Source organism: Pseudochaenichthys georgianus, unplaced genomic scaffold (genome assembly GCF_902827115.2).
Source record: "Pseudochaenichthys georgianus unplaced genomic scaffold, fPseGeo1.2 scaffold_1410_arrow_ctg1, whole genome shotgun sequence".
In the NCBI taxonomy this organism is placed as follows: Eukaryota; Metazoa; Chordata; class Actinopteri; order Perciformes; family Channichthyidae; genus Pseudochaenichthys; species Pseudochaenichthys georgianus.
In genome coordinates this window covers 14,279-35,100 of record NW_027262272.1, presented here as the reverse complement: position 1 = coordinate 35,100, position 20,822 = coordinate 14,279, and the positions used below count along the sequence as shown (strand labels likewise).

Below are 20,822 nucleotides of genomic sequence, written 5' to 3'. Positions count from 1 at the left end.
AAAACCCCAAATTGTAATAAAGCAGAATAACCCTTCAAAAATAATACATATAGCTTGAGCTCCGTTGAAAGCACAATGTAACACCTGTTATTTAAAAATCAAAACAAAAACAATAAATCTTTCCATGTTGTCCACTTCCAGGCCATTCATGGGAAGCAGTGCAGACACCCGTTCACCAGCAGACTGCTGCCCATCATCACTGACCCTCTGGTGGACATGGAGCTGGGAACTGGTGAGAAACACTGCAGTCAGACACAGAATAACACGCTGAAGCTGTTCCTGTCATCTAGTCCACCTCAGGCCCCTTCCATAAAGAGTTAACCACAATAGCCAGGCTTATTTCAGCCGGTCTGAATCATTCTCAGTGGATTTGGTTCTATAAAGCCAATTGTACATAGTTCAAGCTTAGTTGCTATAGTAACTTAAACTAGGAAAAAAACCTGTTCCAATTCCATGGCAGAGTTTTTCCTGTTACACTGAACCGATGGGAAACGATGATTTGACCTTATTATCAGCAACCAGTCAGTCACAAATAAAAGTACATTTGACTCAATCTGTGTATCTCTACTAAATATGTTTTCATTTGCAGCTTTAGGTTTAAAACCAGTTCAAAGTAACAGGAAACATTGTTGCTAAAGCATCAGAATAAATGACAATTATAGTCATATGAATATAATATCTATTTTTTATATTTATTTATTTGCTTAAGATATTTAAATACAGGATGTTGGATCTTACTGTTGTATTTTTCCCGACATTAATTAAGGCTTATATGTTTATATATGTATCAACATATTTTATTGCAATTTAACTTATTCAGATCTCCACTGATTGCACAAACTTATTTGATTGGTTTACTGTGAGCCAGTAACTGCTTTCGACTTCATCTAAAGGTGATGCTGCTCTTATCTTCAATACTTTAACCCAAACAGTCTGATGGAGTGAACTGGACTTCCCTGTGTGTGTGTGTGTGTGTGTGTGTGTGTGTGTGTGTGTGTCTGTGTGTGTGTCTGTGTGTGTGTGTGTGTGTGTGTGTGTGTGTGTGTGTGTGTGTGTGTGTGTGTGTGTGTGTGTGTGTGTGTGTGTGTGTGTGTGTGTGTGTGTGTGTGTGTGTGTGTGTGTGTGTGTGTGTGTGTGTGTGTGTGTGTGTGTGATGTAGGTGCAGTGAAGGTGACTCCCGCTCATGACCACACTGACTTCCTGTTGTCCCAGAGACACTCACTGCCACGCCTCACTGTGATTGGTGGAGACGGGAACATGACGACGGCCTGTGGACAGTGGCTGCAGGTGCTGAACACACTGTTACTATGATGTTGTTATCTGTGGTATAACAGTATGACGTGTTGAGGAGAAGTTCTTCATGTGTGCCAGCTGTCTCAGGGTCCTGTAAACACGGCTGGCTTTCTGTTGTGTCACCTGGTGTCCTCTCAGGGAGTGAAGCGCTTCGACGCCAGGCAGATGGTGGTGGACGCTCTGGTGGAGAGGAAGCTGTTCAGAGGAAAGAAGAACCACGCCATGACTTTACCCGTCTGCAGGTAGAGACACACACACACGCACACGCACACGCACACTCACATACACACACACGCACGCACACACGCACGCACACGCACGCACACGCACACGCGCACACGCACATACACACACACATACACACACACACACATACACACACTCACATACACACACACACACGCACGCACGCACGCACACACAGACACGCACGCACACGCACACAGACACACACACACACACACACACACACACACACACACACACACACACACACACACACACACACACACACACACTCTTAATACTAAGGCTTACTCTAACAGCTGTTTTTCATCTTATAGCACAAAGAGGACGGTACAGGGTAATTGTAAGGGACTAAGCACTGAGGTAACAAGGACAGGAGTCGTTTAAAGATAACTGGGTTTTTCTTTACCCAAAAAAACTAAAAACACTATTAAAACATTAACAACAATCTTACAAGCTATAAAAGATGTCAACAGTAAATAACTCTAACAAATATAACAGCAACTAAACAAAAGGACCCACCACAATGACACATGAGAACCTGTATAGTGGCATTAAGTCAATGAAGCTCACATCCTTGATGTGGCAGCACGTGGGTTGGCCCAACTTGGCTTCAGTGACTATTTCCAGTGTTAAGTAGCCCTCGTCCAAGCCTCTGCTCCATCAAGAAGGAGCCTCCCCAACTACCACGGTAACTCAAAGACAAAGATAAGGGCAAAATAAATGACCGGTGTTAACTAGGGATGTCCCGATCACCCTTTTTTTGCTCTCGATCCGATGCCGATCATTTGATTTTGACAATCTGCCGATACCGATTTTTCCCGATCCGATCGTTATGCAATGCATTAAGAGAAAAAAGGTAACAGATAACGGCTGGTCATCCAACGCAATGAACTCAGCTATCTGGCTGTTATTGTGTTGGCCTTTTCACTGTTCTGGGGCTGTTTCTCTTTCCTTTTGAAAGTCTCTGAAAGTGTCGGTTGCTTCAGTGCCGTTACCTGAGTGGCCGCTGTGTACTCGTCGTGTTGTTGTTGGTGTTTGTTTCTCAGGTGGCGTATTAGATTGGTCGTGTTGAACGTAGCTCTGTTCTTTCCACCACGCGGAACCTCTGCCTTGCAAACATTGCATCTGGCTGTTACACTGCCTTCGCTTTCAATTTCATAATACTTCCAAACTCCTGACATGTTCTCTGTCCGACTCCCGAGTCACCAGCTGAACGTAGCCTCTCGTTAGCTTACTGCTGCTATTAGACACTGCACCCACTCTGTTGCCAGATTTCAGAGAGCACACACACTGCATACACACTGCACACACACTGCACACACACTGCACACACACTGCACACACACTGCACACACACTGCACACACACTGCATACACACTGCACACACACTGCACACACACTGCATACACACTGCACACACACTGCACACACACTGCATACACACTGCACACACACTGCATGCACACTGCACACACACTGCATGCACACTGCACACACACTGCATGCACACTGCACACACACTGCATGCACACTGCATGCACACTGCACACACACTGCATGCACACTGCACACACACTGCATGCACACTGCATGCACACTGCACACACACTGCATGCACACTGCACACACACTGCATGCACACTGCACACACACTGCATACACACTGCACACACACTGCACACACACTGCATACACACTGCACACACACTGCATGCACACTGCACACACACTGCATGCACACTGCACACACACTGCACACACACTGCATACACACTGCATGCACACTGCACACACACTGCATGCACACTGCACACACACTGCATACACACTGCACACACACTGCATGCACACTGCACACACACTGCATGCACACTGCACACACACTGCACACACACTGCATACACACTGCATGCACACTGCACACACACTGCATGCACACTGCACACACACTGCACACACACTGCATACACACTGCACACACACTGCACACACACTGCATACACACTGCACACACACTGCATGCACACTGCACACACACTGCATGCACACTGCACACACACTGCATGCACACTGCATGCACACTGCACACACACTGCATGCACACTGCACACACACTGCACACACACTGCATGCACACTGCACACACACTGCATGCACACTGCACACACACTGCACACAACAACGTAGTTGTAACTCCCTTCTCTCCTTCCTCCCTCCTTGTCAGCCGCTCAGGAGACATCATTGAACCTCTTCTGAAGAAGCAGTGGTTTATCAGCTGTGATGAAATGGCAAAAAAGGCTATCCAGGTGAGCTGGAGGAGAGGCTCAGTGAGGTCAAACTGTATGTATGCCATTTTCTTTTTTATTCGCATCACAGGTTTTCATGTCATGCCCCGTCATGTAAATCGGTGATTTTCAACCGAGAGAACGTCACGTGGAAAATTGCAACATTTCACTCGTCCAACATTTTTTTATTTCGTTGCTGCAGATCATTTGTCATTGTTGAGCGTCTGTGCCTGCAACGTAGTGACTGGTTAAGTAATGAAATACCCTTCACTGCCAGCGGGTGGCAGTAGGTGGTGCAATATGACTGATATAATACAGTAGAGTTAAGGGATTCAGGAGAGGTTGGTGACCAGATGAATAGCAAGGATAAATATTTGAAAACGAACTGGACCCACGACAAAATTCTAACCCAGATGGAGCCTAGTACGGGTGGTGTCAAAAGGAAGACAGAACGGAAACGTTTCACTCGTATCTTATTTGGTTCCAAAACACTTGAGTAATGAATAGTCATGTGACCTCATGCTTGGTGAACGTGTCCCATGTCCCTGTCAGGCTGTGGAGGACGGGCAGCTGCAGATCGTCCCTCACTACTACAGCAAGACCTGGAGGAACTGGCTGTCCAACATCAGGTACTGACCTTTGACCTTTGACTCCACGTGTGAGCCCAGAGGAGGACAGTGGCGGAGTGTTTGGCTGGGATGTGTGTGTGAGGTGACTCCACTGTGCTGATGAATGAGCTCTTTGCTTGTCAACAATGTCGCTCTGTTTGCCCCGCAGTGATTGGTGCATCTCCAGGCAGCTCTGGTGGGGTCATCAGATCCCCGCCTACCAAGTGCAGCTCCCCGACCCCACACACACACAGGAGGTGGGTGGTTGTGGACATGGGCATGATTTAAGCTTTGGTGGACAGTAACTACATTGATTTACTGAAGTACAACCTTGAGTTTCTTTACTTGAGTATTTCCATTTCCTGCTACTTTATTTATTAAGTACATTCACAGTCTGACTCCACCTTTACCAGCTGCATCAAACACAATAATAATACATCAGTAGCAATTCAATCAAAAATACGATGCTACCATTTGGAATCAGCCATTCTGCAGAATGAGCACTTTACCTTTTGTACTTGAAGTATATTTTAATGCATATACTTTTTTTACTTTGACTTAAGTGCAGCATCTGTGTCGACCTCCACCTCGGGATTTCAGAATAATACTACTATGAAGTGATTGGTTTGACTGTGTGTGTGTGTGTGTGTGTGTGTGTGTGTGTGTGTGTGTGTGTGTGTGTGTGTGTGTGTGTGTGTGTGTGTGTGTGTGTGTGTGTGTGTGTGTGTGTGTGTGTGTGTGTGTGTGTGTGTGTGTGTGTGTGTGTGTGTGTGTGTGTGTGTGTGTGTCAGGAGCGGTGGGTTTGGGGACGGAGCGAGCACGAGGCCCGACAAAGAGCCGCTGTCAGATATGGAGTGAAGCCAGAGGACATCACTCTGACTCAGGGTGACTTCCCCCCCCCCCTAACTCTCTGCTGTTTCTGTGCCTCATGTACAATGACCATCACACACCCCCAGTGTTTCACATTTGCTATATAACATTACATTACATACCGTATCATTTAGCTGACGCTTTTATACCAAACATATACTTATATAGCGTAGACATGTTAACAGGAGCTATTTTGAGTTAAGTGTCTTGCCCAGGGACGCTCTGACAGGTTGACTGCAGGGTCAGGGTCCGGGTCAGGGGACCCTCTGATTGATACATGCCCATTCTCCCTGAGCCACAGCCTGCTCCAAGCTGCTCCTGCTAATATATTAGCCTTTGCTTTTGCTATCTAATTCTACGACTACTAACTGCTGTGCTGCAACTATTTCTATCATACATCGTTTCATTGAATGTATTGGACTTACTCCAGATATTTATATATATATATATATGTTTTTTATCTAACTAATTCAATATTCATTTTAGTTAATGAAAGCACAAGGAAACAAAGTAATTTGAAGCGGAAAGGTTATAATAAAATATTTTTTGTATTCAAATACATCGTTTTCAGTCAGAGACCTCAAAACTTATTGCGAAATAACTACATACTGCATGCTTAATATAAATATATGTATAAGTCTCAAGGGTAGCATAGAAGTCATGTACAAGTGCTGAAATGATAGTACAGTACCAGACTTTTAGTAATACATTTGACTTTAACCATAAACATTTGAAAGATGAACCAAAATCATGAAGATCTGTTTGTGATATCTTTGATGGAACTATTGGAAGTGAATATAAGAATTGGTGGTGAACCTACGTTTGTGTAATCTGTTAGTTTGATTTGATATACAGATGTGCTGCTCTGTTACGACCTTCATGATAACATACAGATGTATTCCTTCATCACTAACATCTGCATACCCTGTCAGACCCAGATGTGCTGGACACGTGGTTCTCCTCGGGGCTGTTCCCCTTCGCCATGCTGGGCTGGCCTGAGCAGGTACTGCACCTCCTCTCAGCAGATCACAGTCCTCAGTATACAGCCCCCCCTGCTTGGTATAACCCCTTCCCCTCCCGCAGACCCCTGACCTGCAGCAGTTCTACCCCAACTCCCTCCTGGAGACGGGCAGTGACCTCGTCTTCTTCTGGGTGGCCAGGATGGTGATGCTGGGCACGGAGCTGACCGGACAGCTGCCCTTTAAACAGGTAGGGGGAGGAGACACGCCGAAAATACAACAAATATTATCATCATCATCATCATCATCATCATCATCACTGTTGGGCCCCCACAGGAGCTTATAGCATGGATTGGGTTTTGCCATAAAGGGTCTCTTTGAACCTAAACCATGCTCTTCTATTGGAACATCCAAATAGTTGTTTTGCCTGACTCCCTCTGAATCTCTTTCCTGTTCCCATCATGCCTTCCAGGTTCTCTTCCACTCTATGGTGAGAGATAAGCACGGCAGGAAGATGAGTAAATCTCTGGGGAATGTCGTCGACCCTTTAGATGTGATACACGGGGTCTCCCTGGAGGTAGGTGGGCCTGCTGCTCTGTGTTACTGTTCATGACCCGCTGACGTCTACCTCTGAAGGGCCAGCAGGTGGACATGTTCTGTTTTCTCAATCAGTACACAGAACAACTTTAACAGTCTACGGTCATATATTGGGTGTTTTTGAAAACACCACATATGCCACCTGCCTTCTTCCTGTTTTTGAGAGAACAAAAAGCCATTGTAAATTCTTCCACCATCAGCCTGAACAGAAACTGAAACTAAAGTAGTTGTAAGAAACACACCTCCCTCCTCCTGTTGCTCGCAACACAACTATTGTGGATGTTAAGTGATAATGGTGACCAGGTGCTACATAGGCGTCTGTACCATGGATGCATAAAGAGAACTGGAGGCGGGGCACCGTTCATTCCTATGAGAGTTGCTCAGTGGCACTAAAGCCCTAAATGGACTGACTAGATTAAAAAAGTACCCGGATCATCCAGGTACATAGGGAATGTGCACTTGAGTTTTCTTTAAGCCCCGCCTCCGATTCCTCTTGGCTCAGTGTGAAGAAGAAGCCCTCATCACAGTGGGCATAGGGGCACGGTAAAAGGCACACGGAGGGAAACACATCCATAACTTACTGGACTTTGATCAAATAAAACCCAGTCATTGTTTGTTCAAAACAGATTTATTGGAAGTCTTTTTGCAAGTAACCTGCTGACCCTCTCCTTCAAGGTTGTGAAGGCCGAACAGAGCCACAGAAAGAAGCAGCCTTAAGTAGAGGCTCAATCAGCGGGAACACCTGTGCTCAATTGGAGCATACCAAGTAGTGCATGGGCGCGGGTGGCACTTTTCTTGCGAGTGTAAACATGTTATTGTCTGGGGCTTCTGTGGTCAGAGAGATAATATGTTGACCTATTTTGATTTGTTGTGTTTGGGTGATTGTCTTGCATTGTGAATGTGTGTGTAGATTAGAATGACATTGGTTAGGGGTATACATAGTGGATTGTCCTAGGGGGAGGGGCTTAACATGTATAACACCCTGGCCACTGGGTCGGACTGTGGCTGTAGAGCAGAGAGGTACCAGTTATATGTCCTCGACCTGTATGTATATATGAGGTTTTTGATTTCTTCCTGTAAGATCCTTGTTACTTTGTGTTTTTCAGCACGTTGGTGTCAATAAAAGCACCTCAGGATACATGTTTGGTGACTCCAGCCATCTTATTTAATTCCTAGTTTTTTCATCAAACACTCAGATGAATGCAGATTTGAACGTGTACTAGATAAATGTAAAAAGGCCTATCCTCGAAGGGCTGTCTTCCTCCTTCCGTTCACAGGAAGTATCACCTGGCACATCCTTAAGAAATGCGTTTTTAGCACTAATATGCCAATGTCATTACAATAAAGGCATTTGATTGTTAAAAAACAAGAGTTTTCTTCTACTTTACAAAACTCTTTCTGTAAGTCTTTATCAGCTGTGTCTGCCACCACCACACTCTATTGGCGGATATGTGTTTGCAGTATAATAACAGATTAAGGCTTCGTCGTGTTTGTCGAGTGTTGCATCAGCTGCGTTCATCGTGCGGCCCTGTGGTGCAGAATGACAATAACTGATCCTTGAAACTCCGAGTTTGGCAGAGTGTGATCTCTGGGATGTGAGAAGATGAATCCTTTCCTGTTGTGAGGGGACACACAATGTAAGCAGGACCCCCCCCGCTGAGTCAGCCGTCTGTTCAGACTCCCTCTGAAGACATCTGCTTGTTTGTTTCCTCGCAGAGACTCCAAGAGAAAGTGCAGGAGGGAAACGTGGAGCCCCGGGAGCGTCTGGTTTCCATGGAAGCGCAGGTCAGCGATCTGTTCTTTTGTGGCTGGCTGAGCACACTCATTACTTCCTCTCTTATCTGTCTCTCCCATCTGCTTCCCCACAGAGGAAAGACTTCCCCAAAGGGATCCCTCAGTGTGGGACCGATGCTCTGAGATTCGCCCTCTGCTCTCACAAGATGCAGGGTGAGTGACTCTGCACACGCTATCTGACGGGGGGTGAGTGTGGAGCTGTGTGACTGGGCGGAAGGAAGATGTGATGGTTATCACTTACTGGTGGCCCCCTGGTAGCAGAGTGATGACAGCGTGTTTCACTTAACTGAACGGAAATATAAAACAGTGTTATTTTAGTGTTAGCCATTTGTTAGACTGAAAGGACATCGATCTCCTATTGCTTCTAATCTCACCACCATAGCTGTTCATCGATCTCCAATGACATCGTGTAATGGATTATCTGACTGACCGTCATATTTGGGCTCCTTGTAAATAAAAAACTGTACGGTTTCCTTACATTTTGATTGCATTGGGAAAGACCTCACTATCTGTATTTACCACCGGTCAAATGGCAGCTCATGTTTTCACCAAAAAAGGGGGCGGGGCCATGACTAGAGGGAAGCTACCCATATGGCTCATGTGCTACTACTGCAGAAGATGTGTAGACTTTCTCCTGACCTGATAGTAAAGGGAAGCTCGTTGCACCATTTCTCAGCCTGGATAGCAAACAGGCATGTTTTTATTGGGGGCTACCTCGGTCCCACCTACAGTAAGGGAGAAGCGAGCTGATTGGTCGATGCAGAGAGAAGTGCACGTGCTGGAGTTGAACCATGTCCTGGATGTAGGAAGAGCCAGATTCACAGTGTGTCTGCCATGTGACATGTCTCTGGTTAGTCCTCTCTCCTGTGCCTGGTGGGTTTACCCCCCCACGGGACAATGAGTGCCATTTGATGTAAGGCAAGGGCTGGGTATGAAACTTTGCACTTTCTTAATACCAACTCTTGCTGAATCTGTTCCTTGTTTTGTTCTCGAGGATGTGATATCTGAGAAACGCATCGATGGAATTTATGAACTGATTAGATTCTCTGTCATCTCACATACATCCCATTTTTGTTAATGAAGTTTTCAGTAACGCCCTGGAAATGTTTTACACATCAGGCACACACATCGCCAGGGACTCAAGGACTTTTGATTACGTTTTGGTGGGTCAGATGTCACTGTGACAACACCTCTGTCCCATTGGCCTGAATGCTACGTCCCAGGGACGCCTCGAGGGAATTTCTTTTACATTGCATTTAGCTGACGCTTTTATCCAAAGCGACTTACAATAAGTACATTCGACCAGGAAGACACAACCTTGAAGAAAACAGAATCATATAAGAACATCAGGTTTCAAAGAGCCAATCGTTTCAAGTGCTACTCAACTGGCTTTAGGTAAGCCAGTCCTTTATTAGTATATAAGTGCTCTGTTAGCAGTTCTTTGTTAATAGTTCTATCGCTCGAGGTGGAGTCGAAAGAGATGAGTTTTCAGTCTGCGCCGGAAGGTGTGTAAGCTTTCTGCGGTCCTGATGTCAATGGGAGCTCATTCCACCATTTTGGAGCCAGGATAGCAAACCCACGTGTTTCTGCTGATGGGAACTTGGGTGCCCTTCACAGCGAGGGTGCAGCGAGTCGTTTGGCTGATGCAGAGCGGAGTGCACGTGCTGGGGTGTACGGTTTAACCATGTCCTGGATGTAGGAAGGGCCAGATCCATTCGCAGCATGGTACGCAAGCACCAGTGTCTTGAAGTGGATTCTAGCAGTTACCGGAAGCCAGTGGAGGGAGCGGAGGAGCGGCGTGGTGTGGGAACATTTAGGAAGGTTGAAGACCAGACGAGCCGCTGCATTCTGGATGAGCTGCAGAGGTCGGATGGCACATGCAGGTAGACCAGCCAGGAGGGAGTTGCAGTAGTCTAGGCGTGAGATGACGAGAGCCTGGACCAGAACCTGCATCGCTTTCTGGGTCAGCTGGGGACGCATCCTCCTGATGTTGTAAAGCGTGTATCTGCAGCAGCGGGTTGTAGCAGCGATGTTTGCAGTGAAGGACAGGTTGTTATCCAGGATCACACGCAGATTCCTTGCAGTCTGAGTCGGGGAAACAACAGAGGTGCCGATGTTGATTGTTAGGTCAAGAGTGGGACAATCTTTTCCCGGAAGGGAAAGCAGTTCAGTCTTATCAAGGTTGAGCTTGAGATGATGAGCAGATGGAGATAGCAGGAGAGTTGTCTAAAGACAGCGCGTTCAAGTGTTTTAGACAGGAACGGGAGGAGAGAGACAGGCCTGTAGTTTAAAACATCAGACGGGTTGAGAGTGGGTTTCTTCAGGAGAGGGTTTACTCTTGCCTCCTTGAGACTGTTTGGAAAGTGACCAGAAGTTAGAGAAGTGTTGATGAAATGGGTGAGAAACGGTAGAATATCAGGAGCGATAGTCTGAAGGAGGTTTGAAGGGATAGGGTCCAGAGGACAGGTGGTAGGGCGGGCAGAGGTAATGAGGGTAAGAACCTCACTTGGAGAGAGAGGGGAAAAGGAGGTCAGTGTGTGGGTGAAAGGAGGGTCAGATGATCCAGCGGTGAGGAGAGGTGAGTCAGAAAAAGAAGAGCGAATATCATCAACCTTTTTTTCAAAGTGGTTAACAAAGTCGCTTGACAGAAGGGAGGAGGGGGAAGGGGCTTTGGGAGGGTCCAGGAGGGTGGAGAAGATGGAAAATAGTTTTTTAGGATTGGAATAGGAAGATTGGATCTTATTTTGAAAGAAAGTGCTTTTTGCCTGAGAGATCGAAGCAGAGAAAGAGGAGAGGAGAGCCTGATAGGTTAGGAGGTCGTCACGGTGTTTGGATTTCCACCATTTCCGCTCTGCTGCCCGAAGGACGGTTCTATTAGCACGCAGTGCGTCATTTAGCCAGGGAGCAGGAGGGGACTGACGAGCCTGCCGAGATGTGAGAGGACAGAGAGTCCAGAGAGGATGAGAGAGTAGAGAGGAGAGTTTCTGCAGCAGAGTTTGGAGGCAGGAGTTGGAACGAGTCGGAGGAAGGGAGGGCTGAGAGCACCGAGGAGGCAAAGGTAGAGGGGGAGAGGGAACGAAGGTTACGGCGGACAGGTGCAGGATGAGAAGAGATTAGTTTGTTATGTTCGGAAAGGGGTAGAGAGAATGAAATGAAGAAGTGATCGGAGGTGTGGAGCGGGTTTACACAGAGGTTAGAAGAAGAGCAGTTCCTTGAGAATATGAGATCAAGGACACTGCCAGCTTTATGAGTTGGTGGGGACGGAGACAGTGAGAAAGCAAAGGCGGTGAACAGAGATGTTAGTTCGTCTATCTTCCCTGTCTGGAGGTTGAAGTCTCCGAGAAGTACAGCGGGAGGGCCAGTTTCAGGGATGTGTGAGAGGAGATGATCTAATTCCCCCAAGGCGCCTGGTGGACGGTAGAGAACAACAATGGTTCATTGTATAGGATGGGTTACTGTGATGGAATTCAAAGGTGGAAGGAGTGAAGTTAGGTAGCTTGAAGAGGGAAACGCTCCATTTGGGAGAGAGCAGGAGACCAGTGCCACCTCCTCTGCCAGTTCTTCAACTTTATCACGGGTCACCCTGGACCCAAGGAAGATGTCATTCGATACGAGTGTTCATATGTCAATGTTATCTTAAGCCCAATATTTGGCTTTGAAGAAGTTATTATTTCCTCGATATGTATTTTCCCTCACCCTGTGTATGACTTTTGTCTGCCTCTTCCTCAGGAGAGGACATCAGTCTGTCCATATCTGAGGTCCTGAGCTGCCGACACTTCTGTAACAAGATGTGGCAGACGCTGAAGTTCACACTGGGAGTGCTGGGGGACAGCTCCACACCAGTGACCACACTGGAGCAGGTACAGCGGCTGGAGTGTATTTGTATTCTTATTTTTTATATAAAACGTTGGGCTGTTAAAACGGTAAAATGCTTGTCTTTTAATGAATAAGATGTTCAAACACTAATTGTAGTTACATTGTAGTATGATACAATACATTACTAATGACTCTCAGTTAAATATGACAGTTGATCAGAATTATTGATGTTTTTTGTTCTGTGAACTATATCATACAAATATGTTTTTCTTCTTTTCTTTTGTAATTGTAACTGCATCTCACTTTGTTGTATAACCACTGAAGATATGAGCATGTTGTATAACTGTGTCCTCTCCCTCTTCAGACGGCAGCAGTGGGCAGCATGGAGCGCTGGGTCTGCTCCCGGCTGTACAGCACCGTGCTGCAGTGTGAGCAGGGCCTGGAGGCCTCTGAGCTGCACACCGTCACCTCAGCCCTGCACTCCTTCTGGGTGCACAGCCTGTGCGACGTCTACATGGTGAGGAGCAACTCACACAGCGGTGCAGGGACGACGGGCTTTTGTTCTGCACACATTACATTTTGGAAGGGTACATGCAATAGCCAGGAGTACAAATGTGACGTTAAGATAGTAGCTTTGTCTGTAGGGACTCGGCCTGCAAACCGATTGGTCGCCGGTTCAAGTCCCGGTTGGACCAAACTATAGTGCGGACTGGTAGTTGGAGAGGTGCAAGACAGCCTCCTGGGACCTGTGCCCTTGAGCAAGGCACTGCACCTCAGCTGCTTCAGAAGGCCGGAACACTGACAGCCTCCATTAAGTTGTGTACGTGTGTATTTCAGGCCCATTTGTGTAATTGTAAAAAACACCACAGTGAAGAACTGTATTTTGCCATGGGGATTTCTAAAATATATTTGAGTCATAATTTGAACTACAGCACGGTCCAGAGATGGAGTACTCGAGTCTTGGACTTGGACTCGAGTCGGACTTGAGTGCCGATTTTCGGGACTCGTGACTCGACTCGGACTCGCGCACTGATTGACGCGACTCGGACTCGGACTCGTGAATTCCCCCCCCCCACGATGACTCGGACTCGACTCGTACATTGACGCTCCGACTTGGACTCGGACTCGAGCACATTTTCTCTGGAGTCTGATGTCCTCTATCCTGTATGGCGAGTTCACGTACTGGGCCCCGCTGTTCCAGTCTAGAGATGTCTACAGACACACCCCGCATCGTGCTGTATGCTTTCACACATTCTGCTTCCACATTGGAAAAGAGCAGCGCACAATGCTCGTTATGTGGAAACAATATAGAAGAGAAGGCTCCGTAACACATTACTCTAAGGATCGAGTTCAGACATATAGGCTGCAGGGTTTCCGTTAGCCGGTAATTACCGGTTTTTAGCTGGTAACATTTATAAAAAACCGGTAAATTCAAAACCTGACGGTCAAAATGTCTGGTAATAATTAGGGAGGCTCCGATCGATCGGCCGCCGGTCATTATCGGCCGATATTCACTCTTAATAGTTTGATCGGTGCTCTCTATGAAGGCCGATCAGGAGAGCTGGATCTGATCCATATGGACATAAACGCGAGTGAAGTGTAACCGGAGCGAGAGAGAGATCAGATCAGCTGCTGAGTCTGACCGAGACACGCAGCTCTGCATAATCACCTGAAGCCCCGCCCTCTGTTTAGCGAGCTGCAGGAGCTGCAGGAGAAACTGACGGGCTGTCAGGAGAGAGAGGGAGAGAGGGAGGGAGGGAGAGAGAGAGAGAGAGAGAGAGGGAGAGGGAGAGAGAGGGGAAAAGAGAGGCTCCGTTTCTCCCGTGTTATTATTCAAAGTTGATGTAAACTTCTGAATAATGTACGTTATCTACTACAAGTAGTTTGTTTGAATGTAATAATTATGTTGTTTGTTGTTTGTGGAATCATTTATTGAAAAATGAATCTGAATTTTTCGATCTGTTACGATTATAAACTGAAGCAATATAAAAATGATCCCGTGAACTGAGTTTTAAACTGAAGCATATCTGCTCAGAGTCCGGTAATTACCTGCTAACGGAAACTCTGCTACACAACTATTATTATTATTATTGAAATATGACCGGTAAGTTTCAAATTAGTCCGGTAAAATAAATTCTGCCCGGACATTTGACCGGCGAGAAAAAATCCTAGCGGAAACCCTGATAGGCTGTCTTGAACACTATCATCAGAGTAACGTGATCTAATCAATAAATAAAGATTCAGCCGATAACGAAAGCACATACTTAACATGCAGAATGACATCATTTTGCATGCTAAGTAGCCATGTGCTTTGTGGGGATAAATCTTTATTGGTAAACTGATTTAACCCGTAAAAGTTCCTTCAAAATAAGAGTCCCGATCTTATTACTATCAAAATAAAAGTGCAAAACGAAAACTTTACCATAGGAAAATATTGGCATACAAATATAATCACTTCTCTAAAAGGTAACTCATTTTAAATATAGTTTATTTATATATAATAATAATATTAATATTAGAAATAAGCTTTATATTTGTATAGCACCTATTACAAGAATTGTAGCCAAACTCGCTTCACAGCAGTTCAATAGACAGGATAACAGCAATGTAGAGGAGCAGCTACATTTCAAAACATATATCCACGAAGATTAATACATGAAGACTTGTGACTCGAACACAGGTAATGATGACTCGGACTCGGACTCGACTTGGACACTCCTTGGGTGACTCGGACTTGGACTCGGACTCGACTACGACTCTCCCTTGGTGACTCGGACTCGAAGAGTGGTGACTCGAGGGTGACTTGGACTCGTGAATTGGTGACTTGACTACAACACTGGCACGGTCACATGAATTCATATCACCACCGCTAGGCTGAAGGAGGCTAGTGTTACGTGTGGTGGCGATTCATTGGCAAATGTTTTCACTTGTTGGCTGTTTTTAAGACACATAGACGCTTCGGACATTCACCAGTGGGGTATTTATCAGAACAATAAGTGAAAATCCCTCAAGCGTGTGTACGGCACAGACGAACACACAGCACATGGGGAGACAGGGGAGGGATTACATGCTGACTAATCTCCGTGTTTTAGGACTCACTCCTGATCAACTGTATTACGGCTACACTAATCACCAACATGAACAAGAGTAGAATTACACATTCGGTTTTTCCCTCTGTATCGTCAGCATTATACATGGTGCTCAGTCTCAAAGGGAGTGTGTGTGTGTGTGTGTGTGTGTGTGTGTGTGTGTGTGTGTGTGTGTGTGTGTGTGTGTGTGTGTGTGTGTTGCAGGAGTGTGTGAAGCCTGTGCTGGCGCTGCCCCCGGACACAGAGCAGAGTGTGGGGGCTCAGCAGGGGGTCCGCAGCGTCCTCTTCCACTGTGTGTCCATGTCTCTCGCCCTGCTCTCCCCCTTCATGCCCTTCATCACTGAGGAGCTGTGGCAGAGGCTCCAGCCCTTCAGCCCGGCTGCTGCCGCTGTCCCCCCCACCCTGTGTCTGCAGCCGTACCCCCGCTCCTCCCAGCTGGTAGGAACGCAAGCATCCAACTCCAGATTTACACCATGACAATAAAATAATAATAATAATAAGCTTTATTTGAATAGCAAACGCATGTACATGATATAACATGTTTAAAGGAATGCAATGAGGTACAATAGGCATGATATTAAATAATATAATCCAAAAGTTCACAACAGATAACAAACACAGTATGTATTATCACTTTTATGTTGTAACTTCAGAACTAAATATTGGGTAGTAATATTGGTAGCTATAATTGAAGTCTGCCCTTAGTCCCTCACCTATTTGATGTGATGGAGAGCCTGTAACAGCACAGACAGCTGACTCAGCGTAATGTAGCGTATCTTGATAAAGCTAATTTAGCGTTAGCATAAATGTTGCTACATCACATCTTCAGATGAGTTGTTATCTTAGATGCTGAGTTGGTAACATTTGATAGAAAGTGAAACGGCGAACGGGAAGCTCAAAGAGGCTCTTCAGATGTAAGGAGGCGGACATCATCACATCTGGACTCCAGTCACCACGTCATCATCCTATCCTTATTAAACATCTGTGTGAAATTGTCATGATTAGCAATGACTTCTTGAGTTATGGCCAAAGAAGTATTTTTTGCAGTCTGTGACCTTTACCTTTGACCCCTAAACTAATCATACTTGAGTCCAAGACAACACGTGCGCCACATTAGAGGACGTTCCTATATTGGGGTTATAACTCGTGCTTTGAGTTCTGAGAGATCTCCACTCGCCGTGTTCTCCCCTCTAACCTCTCACCCTGACAGGCACACTGGCACTTCCCTGACGAGGAGAGAGACTTCCTGTTGGTGCAGGAAGTGGTCCGAGCGGCCCGATCGCTGCGAGCCCAGTGTGGCATGACCAAAGAGAAACCTGCCAGTAAGTTCTTTCAACAAAACACTCAAAGAACATTGGAGCTCAATGTGTCTCCACGTGGCGTCTGACGTGTCCCTGTGTGTCAGTGTGGGCGGTGTGCTCCCCCAGCCAGGCGCAGGTCCTGCTTCACTTCGGACCCGCTGTCTGGACTTTAAGCCGCATCTCCGGCCTCCATCTCCACTGTCCTGATGGAGCAGAGTGCCCCCCCGCTCTCCTCTCCACCCCCCCACCTACAGGCAGCCTGGTGGCTGTGGTGGACCACACCTGTCAGCTGCACCTCCACATCCAGGTGTGTTGGCTCCTGCTGCTCTGGCACCGCTGCCAGCTAGCTGAAGAGTGGAGGACCAAAGGATGAAGGGCCTATTTCTCATCATTTGTATTCAGTAAAAGTCAAATCCTATTCCGCCCTCATCCATCAGTCAATAATAACCCAAGCATGATTTCAGATGCATGATTGATTTACGATTGATATATGTCAATCATCAATGAATCGATGATCATCCAAGGTCTTTGAGCTTCATGAAAAGCGCCATAAAAGTCCCATGTATTATTATTATTATTATTATTAATGATTGATGAGTGATTTATTTGCTGACCGCACCGCCATCAGCTTCACGTAGAGGCATCATCGCTAATCTACTCATTTCTACTTCTAAACTGTACACAGAGACTCAGCGCTGAACATGTGATCAAAGTGGAGAGAGTAGATGTAATGTCCAGGTGATGATCAACGCACCACTTCTGATCTTAATGAGATGATGAAGAAGAACGAAGTAGGAGATGATGTCTCTTTATTAATAATGACCACCGCGCTGCACATCCCCCTGCTCGTTACGCGGCTACACGATGGAGGAATCAATCTCTATTGATTTAAAAATAATCCTATTGCTTCCTCCAAGAGAACATATTGTGTTGCACTGCGCACAGCTTCGGATGTCTTCTTCTGGGGACTCTCTGACGTCAGTGCTCGTATGTCAATCTCTTCACACGTCCTAAGCTTCCTCCTGTTGTTAGCTATGGCTGCACACAGTCCATTGCTAAGAGCATCCTTCTTACCAACGCCCTGTTCTCCTCTGTTAGCGATAATCATCAACCTCTGCAATGTCCAAATTGACCAATAAGAATCTAGTATTCATGGAAGCTGTGTAATAATCAAACACATTGCCAATATCTTCATTGGTTCTGCCTTCACTTGGCATTGTGTGGCCTGAAGTTCAAATGCAAACCAGCAGGAGGTGAAAGTACTGTGAGCACTGGCTGAAGGTTGGCGTGGTGATGTGTAACGTACGGTTTGTCCTCAGAGTGGAGGGGACGTGGACAAACGGGTGCAGCAGCTGTCCCTGCGCAGAGACAGACTCCTCCCAAAGCTGGAGCAGCTCCTCCTCAGACAGCAGGAGCAGGCCTCCCAGAGCAAGGTCCCTGCTCACATCAGGGAGCGGACGCACAGCAAGGTGAGGCGCGGGCTCATGCACCATAGGGCTGACGGGCTGACGGGCTTCAGAGCATGCTCTGAGGCCACAGAGAGACAGAGTGGGGCAGTACTGATTAGTGTTCCTACCTCGACCCAGAAGTTACATCACAAGGGAAAAGCTCTGGGGTTTCTTTCATTGGATTTTAGAATATTGCTGACAATAAGCTCTCCAGCAAAACATGTACGTCCTGTTCCTCGTGCAACGAATGCCCCCTCTGTCCTCTGTCCTCTGTCCTCTGTCCTCTGCCCTCTCTGGTGTACTCAATGCAGGGCGCTGGTGTTTCTTAATGTAAGGACATGTTTTATTTTCTCCCCCCTGCTCCCCCCTGCTCCCCCCTGCTCCCCCTGCTCCTCCCTGCTCCCCCCTGCTCCCCCCTGCTCCTCCCTGCTCCTCCCTGCTCCCCCTGCTCCTCCCTGCTCCCCCCTGCTCCCCCCTGCTCCTCCCTGCTCCCCCTGCTCCTCCCTGCTCCTCCCTGCTCCCTCCTCCCTGCTCCCTCCTCCCTGCTCCCTGCTCCTCCCTGCTCCCCCTGCTCCTCCCTCCTCCCCCTACTCCTCCCTGCTCCCCCTGCTCCCCTGCTCCTCCCTCCTCCCCCTGCTCCTCCCTGCTCCCCCCCTGCTCCTCCCTCCTCCCTGCTCCCTCCTGCTCCTCCCTGCTCCCCCTGCTCCTCCCTCCTCCCCCTACTCCCCCCTGCTCCCCCCTGCTCCTCCCTCCTCCCCCTGCTCCCCCCTGCTCCTCCCCTCCTCCCTGCTCCCTCCTGCTCCCTCCTGCTCCTCCCTGCTCCCCCTGCTCCTCCCTGCTCCTCCCTGCTCCCCACCCCCTGCTCCTCCCTCAGACGTCGGCCCTGCAGCAGGAGGTGAACACCATCAAGGAGCAGCTGAAGCTCCTGCAGGAGACGCAGACACAGAACAACAGCATCTACTGATGGAGATGATGAATTATTCTAACGTCTGCTGGAGATCTACACGGCTGGAGGAGAGAGGCACTGAACAATATCACATCATGGTGTTAACATAATGCAGGACTGTACTCTGTTGCTAAGGACCTGCAGGTGGACTTGTGCTGGATGTTGCTATGGAGAGGTTTCTCCTGTATGGCACGTTGTTGTGTCATGGCCTTGCATTGTCATCACAAACGTAATTTTCTGTCAACACTGATCATTGTTTTTAAAAGGATGTCATCTTTTCTCCATCTTGACTGAATGTGTGTCATTGTTGTGAATGTCAGCATTGTGTCACCTGAGTAATCAGGGTCCAACACATCAGGAGGAAGTATGCATAAATACACCAGGTGGGGGTTGCTTATCCTGACTGGACCTGGATGTAGGAAGAGCGGCAGCAAATATGGCATCGCATCAATGCTGATGGACTGCGATGATAGTAAATTGTATCAGTCGTATTCAAATCAATAGAGAAGGAGATGGAAAAGAGACACAATGTATTAACCCAAATATGTCTGGGCGTTAAGTCCACGTTTGTAAGGGGACATCTTATGGTCATTTCAGGTTTATATTAGTATTTATTCTACTGGGACATGTCTCCATGCTTTAATGTTCAAAAAGCTCTTTCTTTTTCTCGTACTGTGCTGCAGCACCTCCTTTCACCCTCTGTGTGAAACCAGAGCCCAGTCTGCTCTGATTGGTTAGCTGGCTCTGTTGTGATTGGTCAACCAGCTGAGGGATGTCCCGGCCCTAAGCCTATCATGCACAATGTATTTGAGTGCTAGCCAATACTCATGATGTTACTGTCGTAAACAAAGGAGTCCAATGGAGAGGCCTTTTTACGATTATTGTTGCCAGGTCTCCTTCATTGAGAATGCTTGTATAACTTCTACCCTTTACTGGACAATTATGTAATATACATTGTTGTATTCAGGACAAGCTAATTTATCAGAATGTTTAGGCTAGGGATGTCACATGAAGATACAAATAGATATAAGACCATAAAGACAAAAGAAAACCATTGAGAATTGGAAAAAGATCGTAGATTGATTACACATCGTGTGAATATGGTACACATTGTACAATGCCTGCTATCGCTTAGTCACTTGTTGTACGAGTGAGAAAAACTGTACCAACTTTGTTGAGATCAGCAAGTTAAAACAACATGAGACAATAGCGTGATATCGAATTAGTTACTAGCTAACACTATTTCAATCGTCACTGCCTCCCTTAGCTCACCTTCTTCAGTCTCACGTAGAAAACACAACAGTGCTTTTGTTTATTGGACCTGTGAGGGATCCTGCTTCTCCCACCTTTAACTAGCTGCATGTGTAACTTATGGAACAAGAGCTCTTGTGATATTGTGCTTTGCTTTGTTTGAAGCTTTCTTCTATCCTACCACCTTAGGTATTCACCTAACATGGTTATGGCTGGCATCAGTATCAGTGTTCAAACACTCGATTTGCCAAACGTTATGCTTCGGAAAGGTCATCGGCAAATGAGTCTCACAAGAGTTGTACTCTTGTGAAAAAA

The 20,822-nt window shown here is 46.8% G+C and overlaps 1 protein-coding gene across 1 annotated transcript; it reads left to right on the top strand.

Annotated features, from left to right (window-relative positions):
* The first annotated feature begins 140 nt into the window (after nt 1-140).
* Nucleotides 141-19,540, top strand: LOC117441027 (valine--tRNA ligase, mitochondrial-like). Its single transcript, XM_034077225.1, has 19 exons — nt 141-232; nt 1,160-1,287; nt 1,432-1,535; nt 3,768-3,849; nt 4,381-4,457; nt 4,606-4,693; nt 5,228-5,321; nt 6,239-6,309; nt 6,390-6,515; nt 6,738-6,842; nt 8,579-8,647; nt 8,731-8,809; nt 12,386-12,516; nt 12,837-12,989; nt 15,766-15,999; nt 16,772-16,883; nt 16,967-17,169; nt 18,182-18,331; nt 19,185-19,540. Exons 1-19 carry the CDS (start codon nt 217-219, stop codon nt 19,272-19,274), a joined length of 2,112 nt encoding a protein of 703 aa, XP_033933116.1. The 5' UTR covers nt 141-216; the 3' UTR covers nt 19,275-19,540.
* Nucleotides 19,541-20,822: the final 1,282 nt, after the last annotated feature.

Bases quoted from the DNA above. Each gene is read 5' to 3' on its own strand.
- LOC117441027 (XM_034077225.1), top strand. The intron at 1,288-1,431 runs GTGCTGAACACA...GTGTCCTCTCAG, and splicing joins CCTGTGGACAGTGGCTGCAG to GGAGTGAAGCGCTTCGACGC. The intron at 4,458-4,605 runs GTACTGACCTTT...TTTGCCCCGCAG, and splicing joins AACTGGCTGTCCAACATCAG to TGATTGGTGCATCTCCAGGC.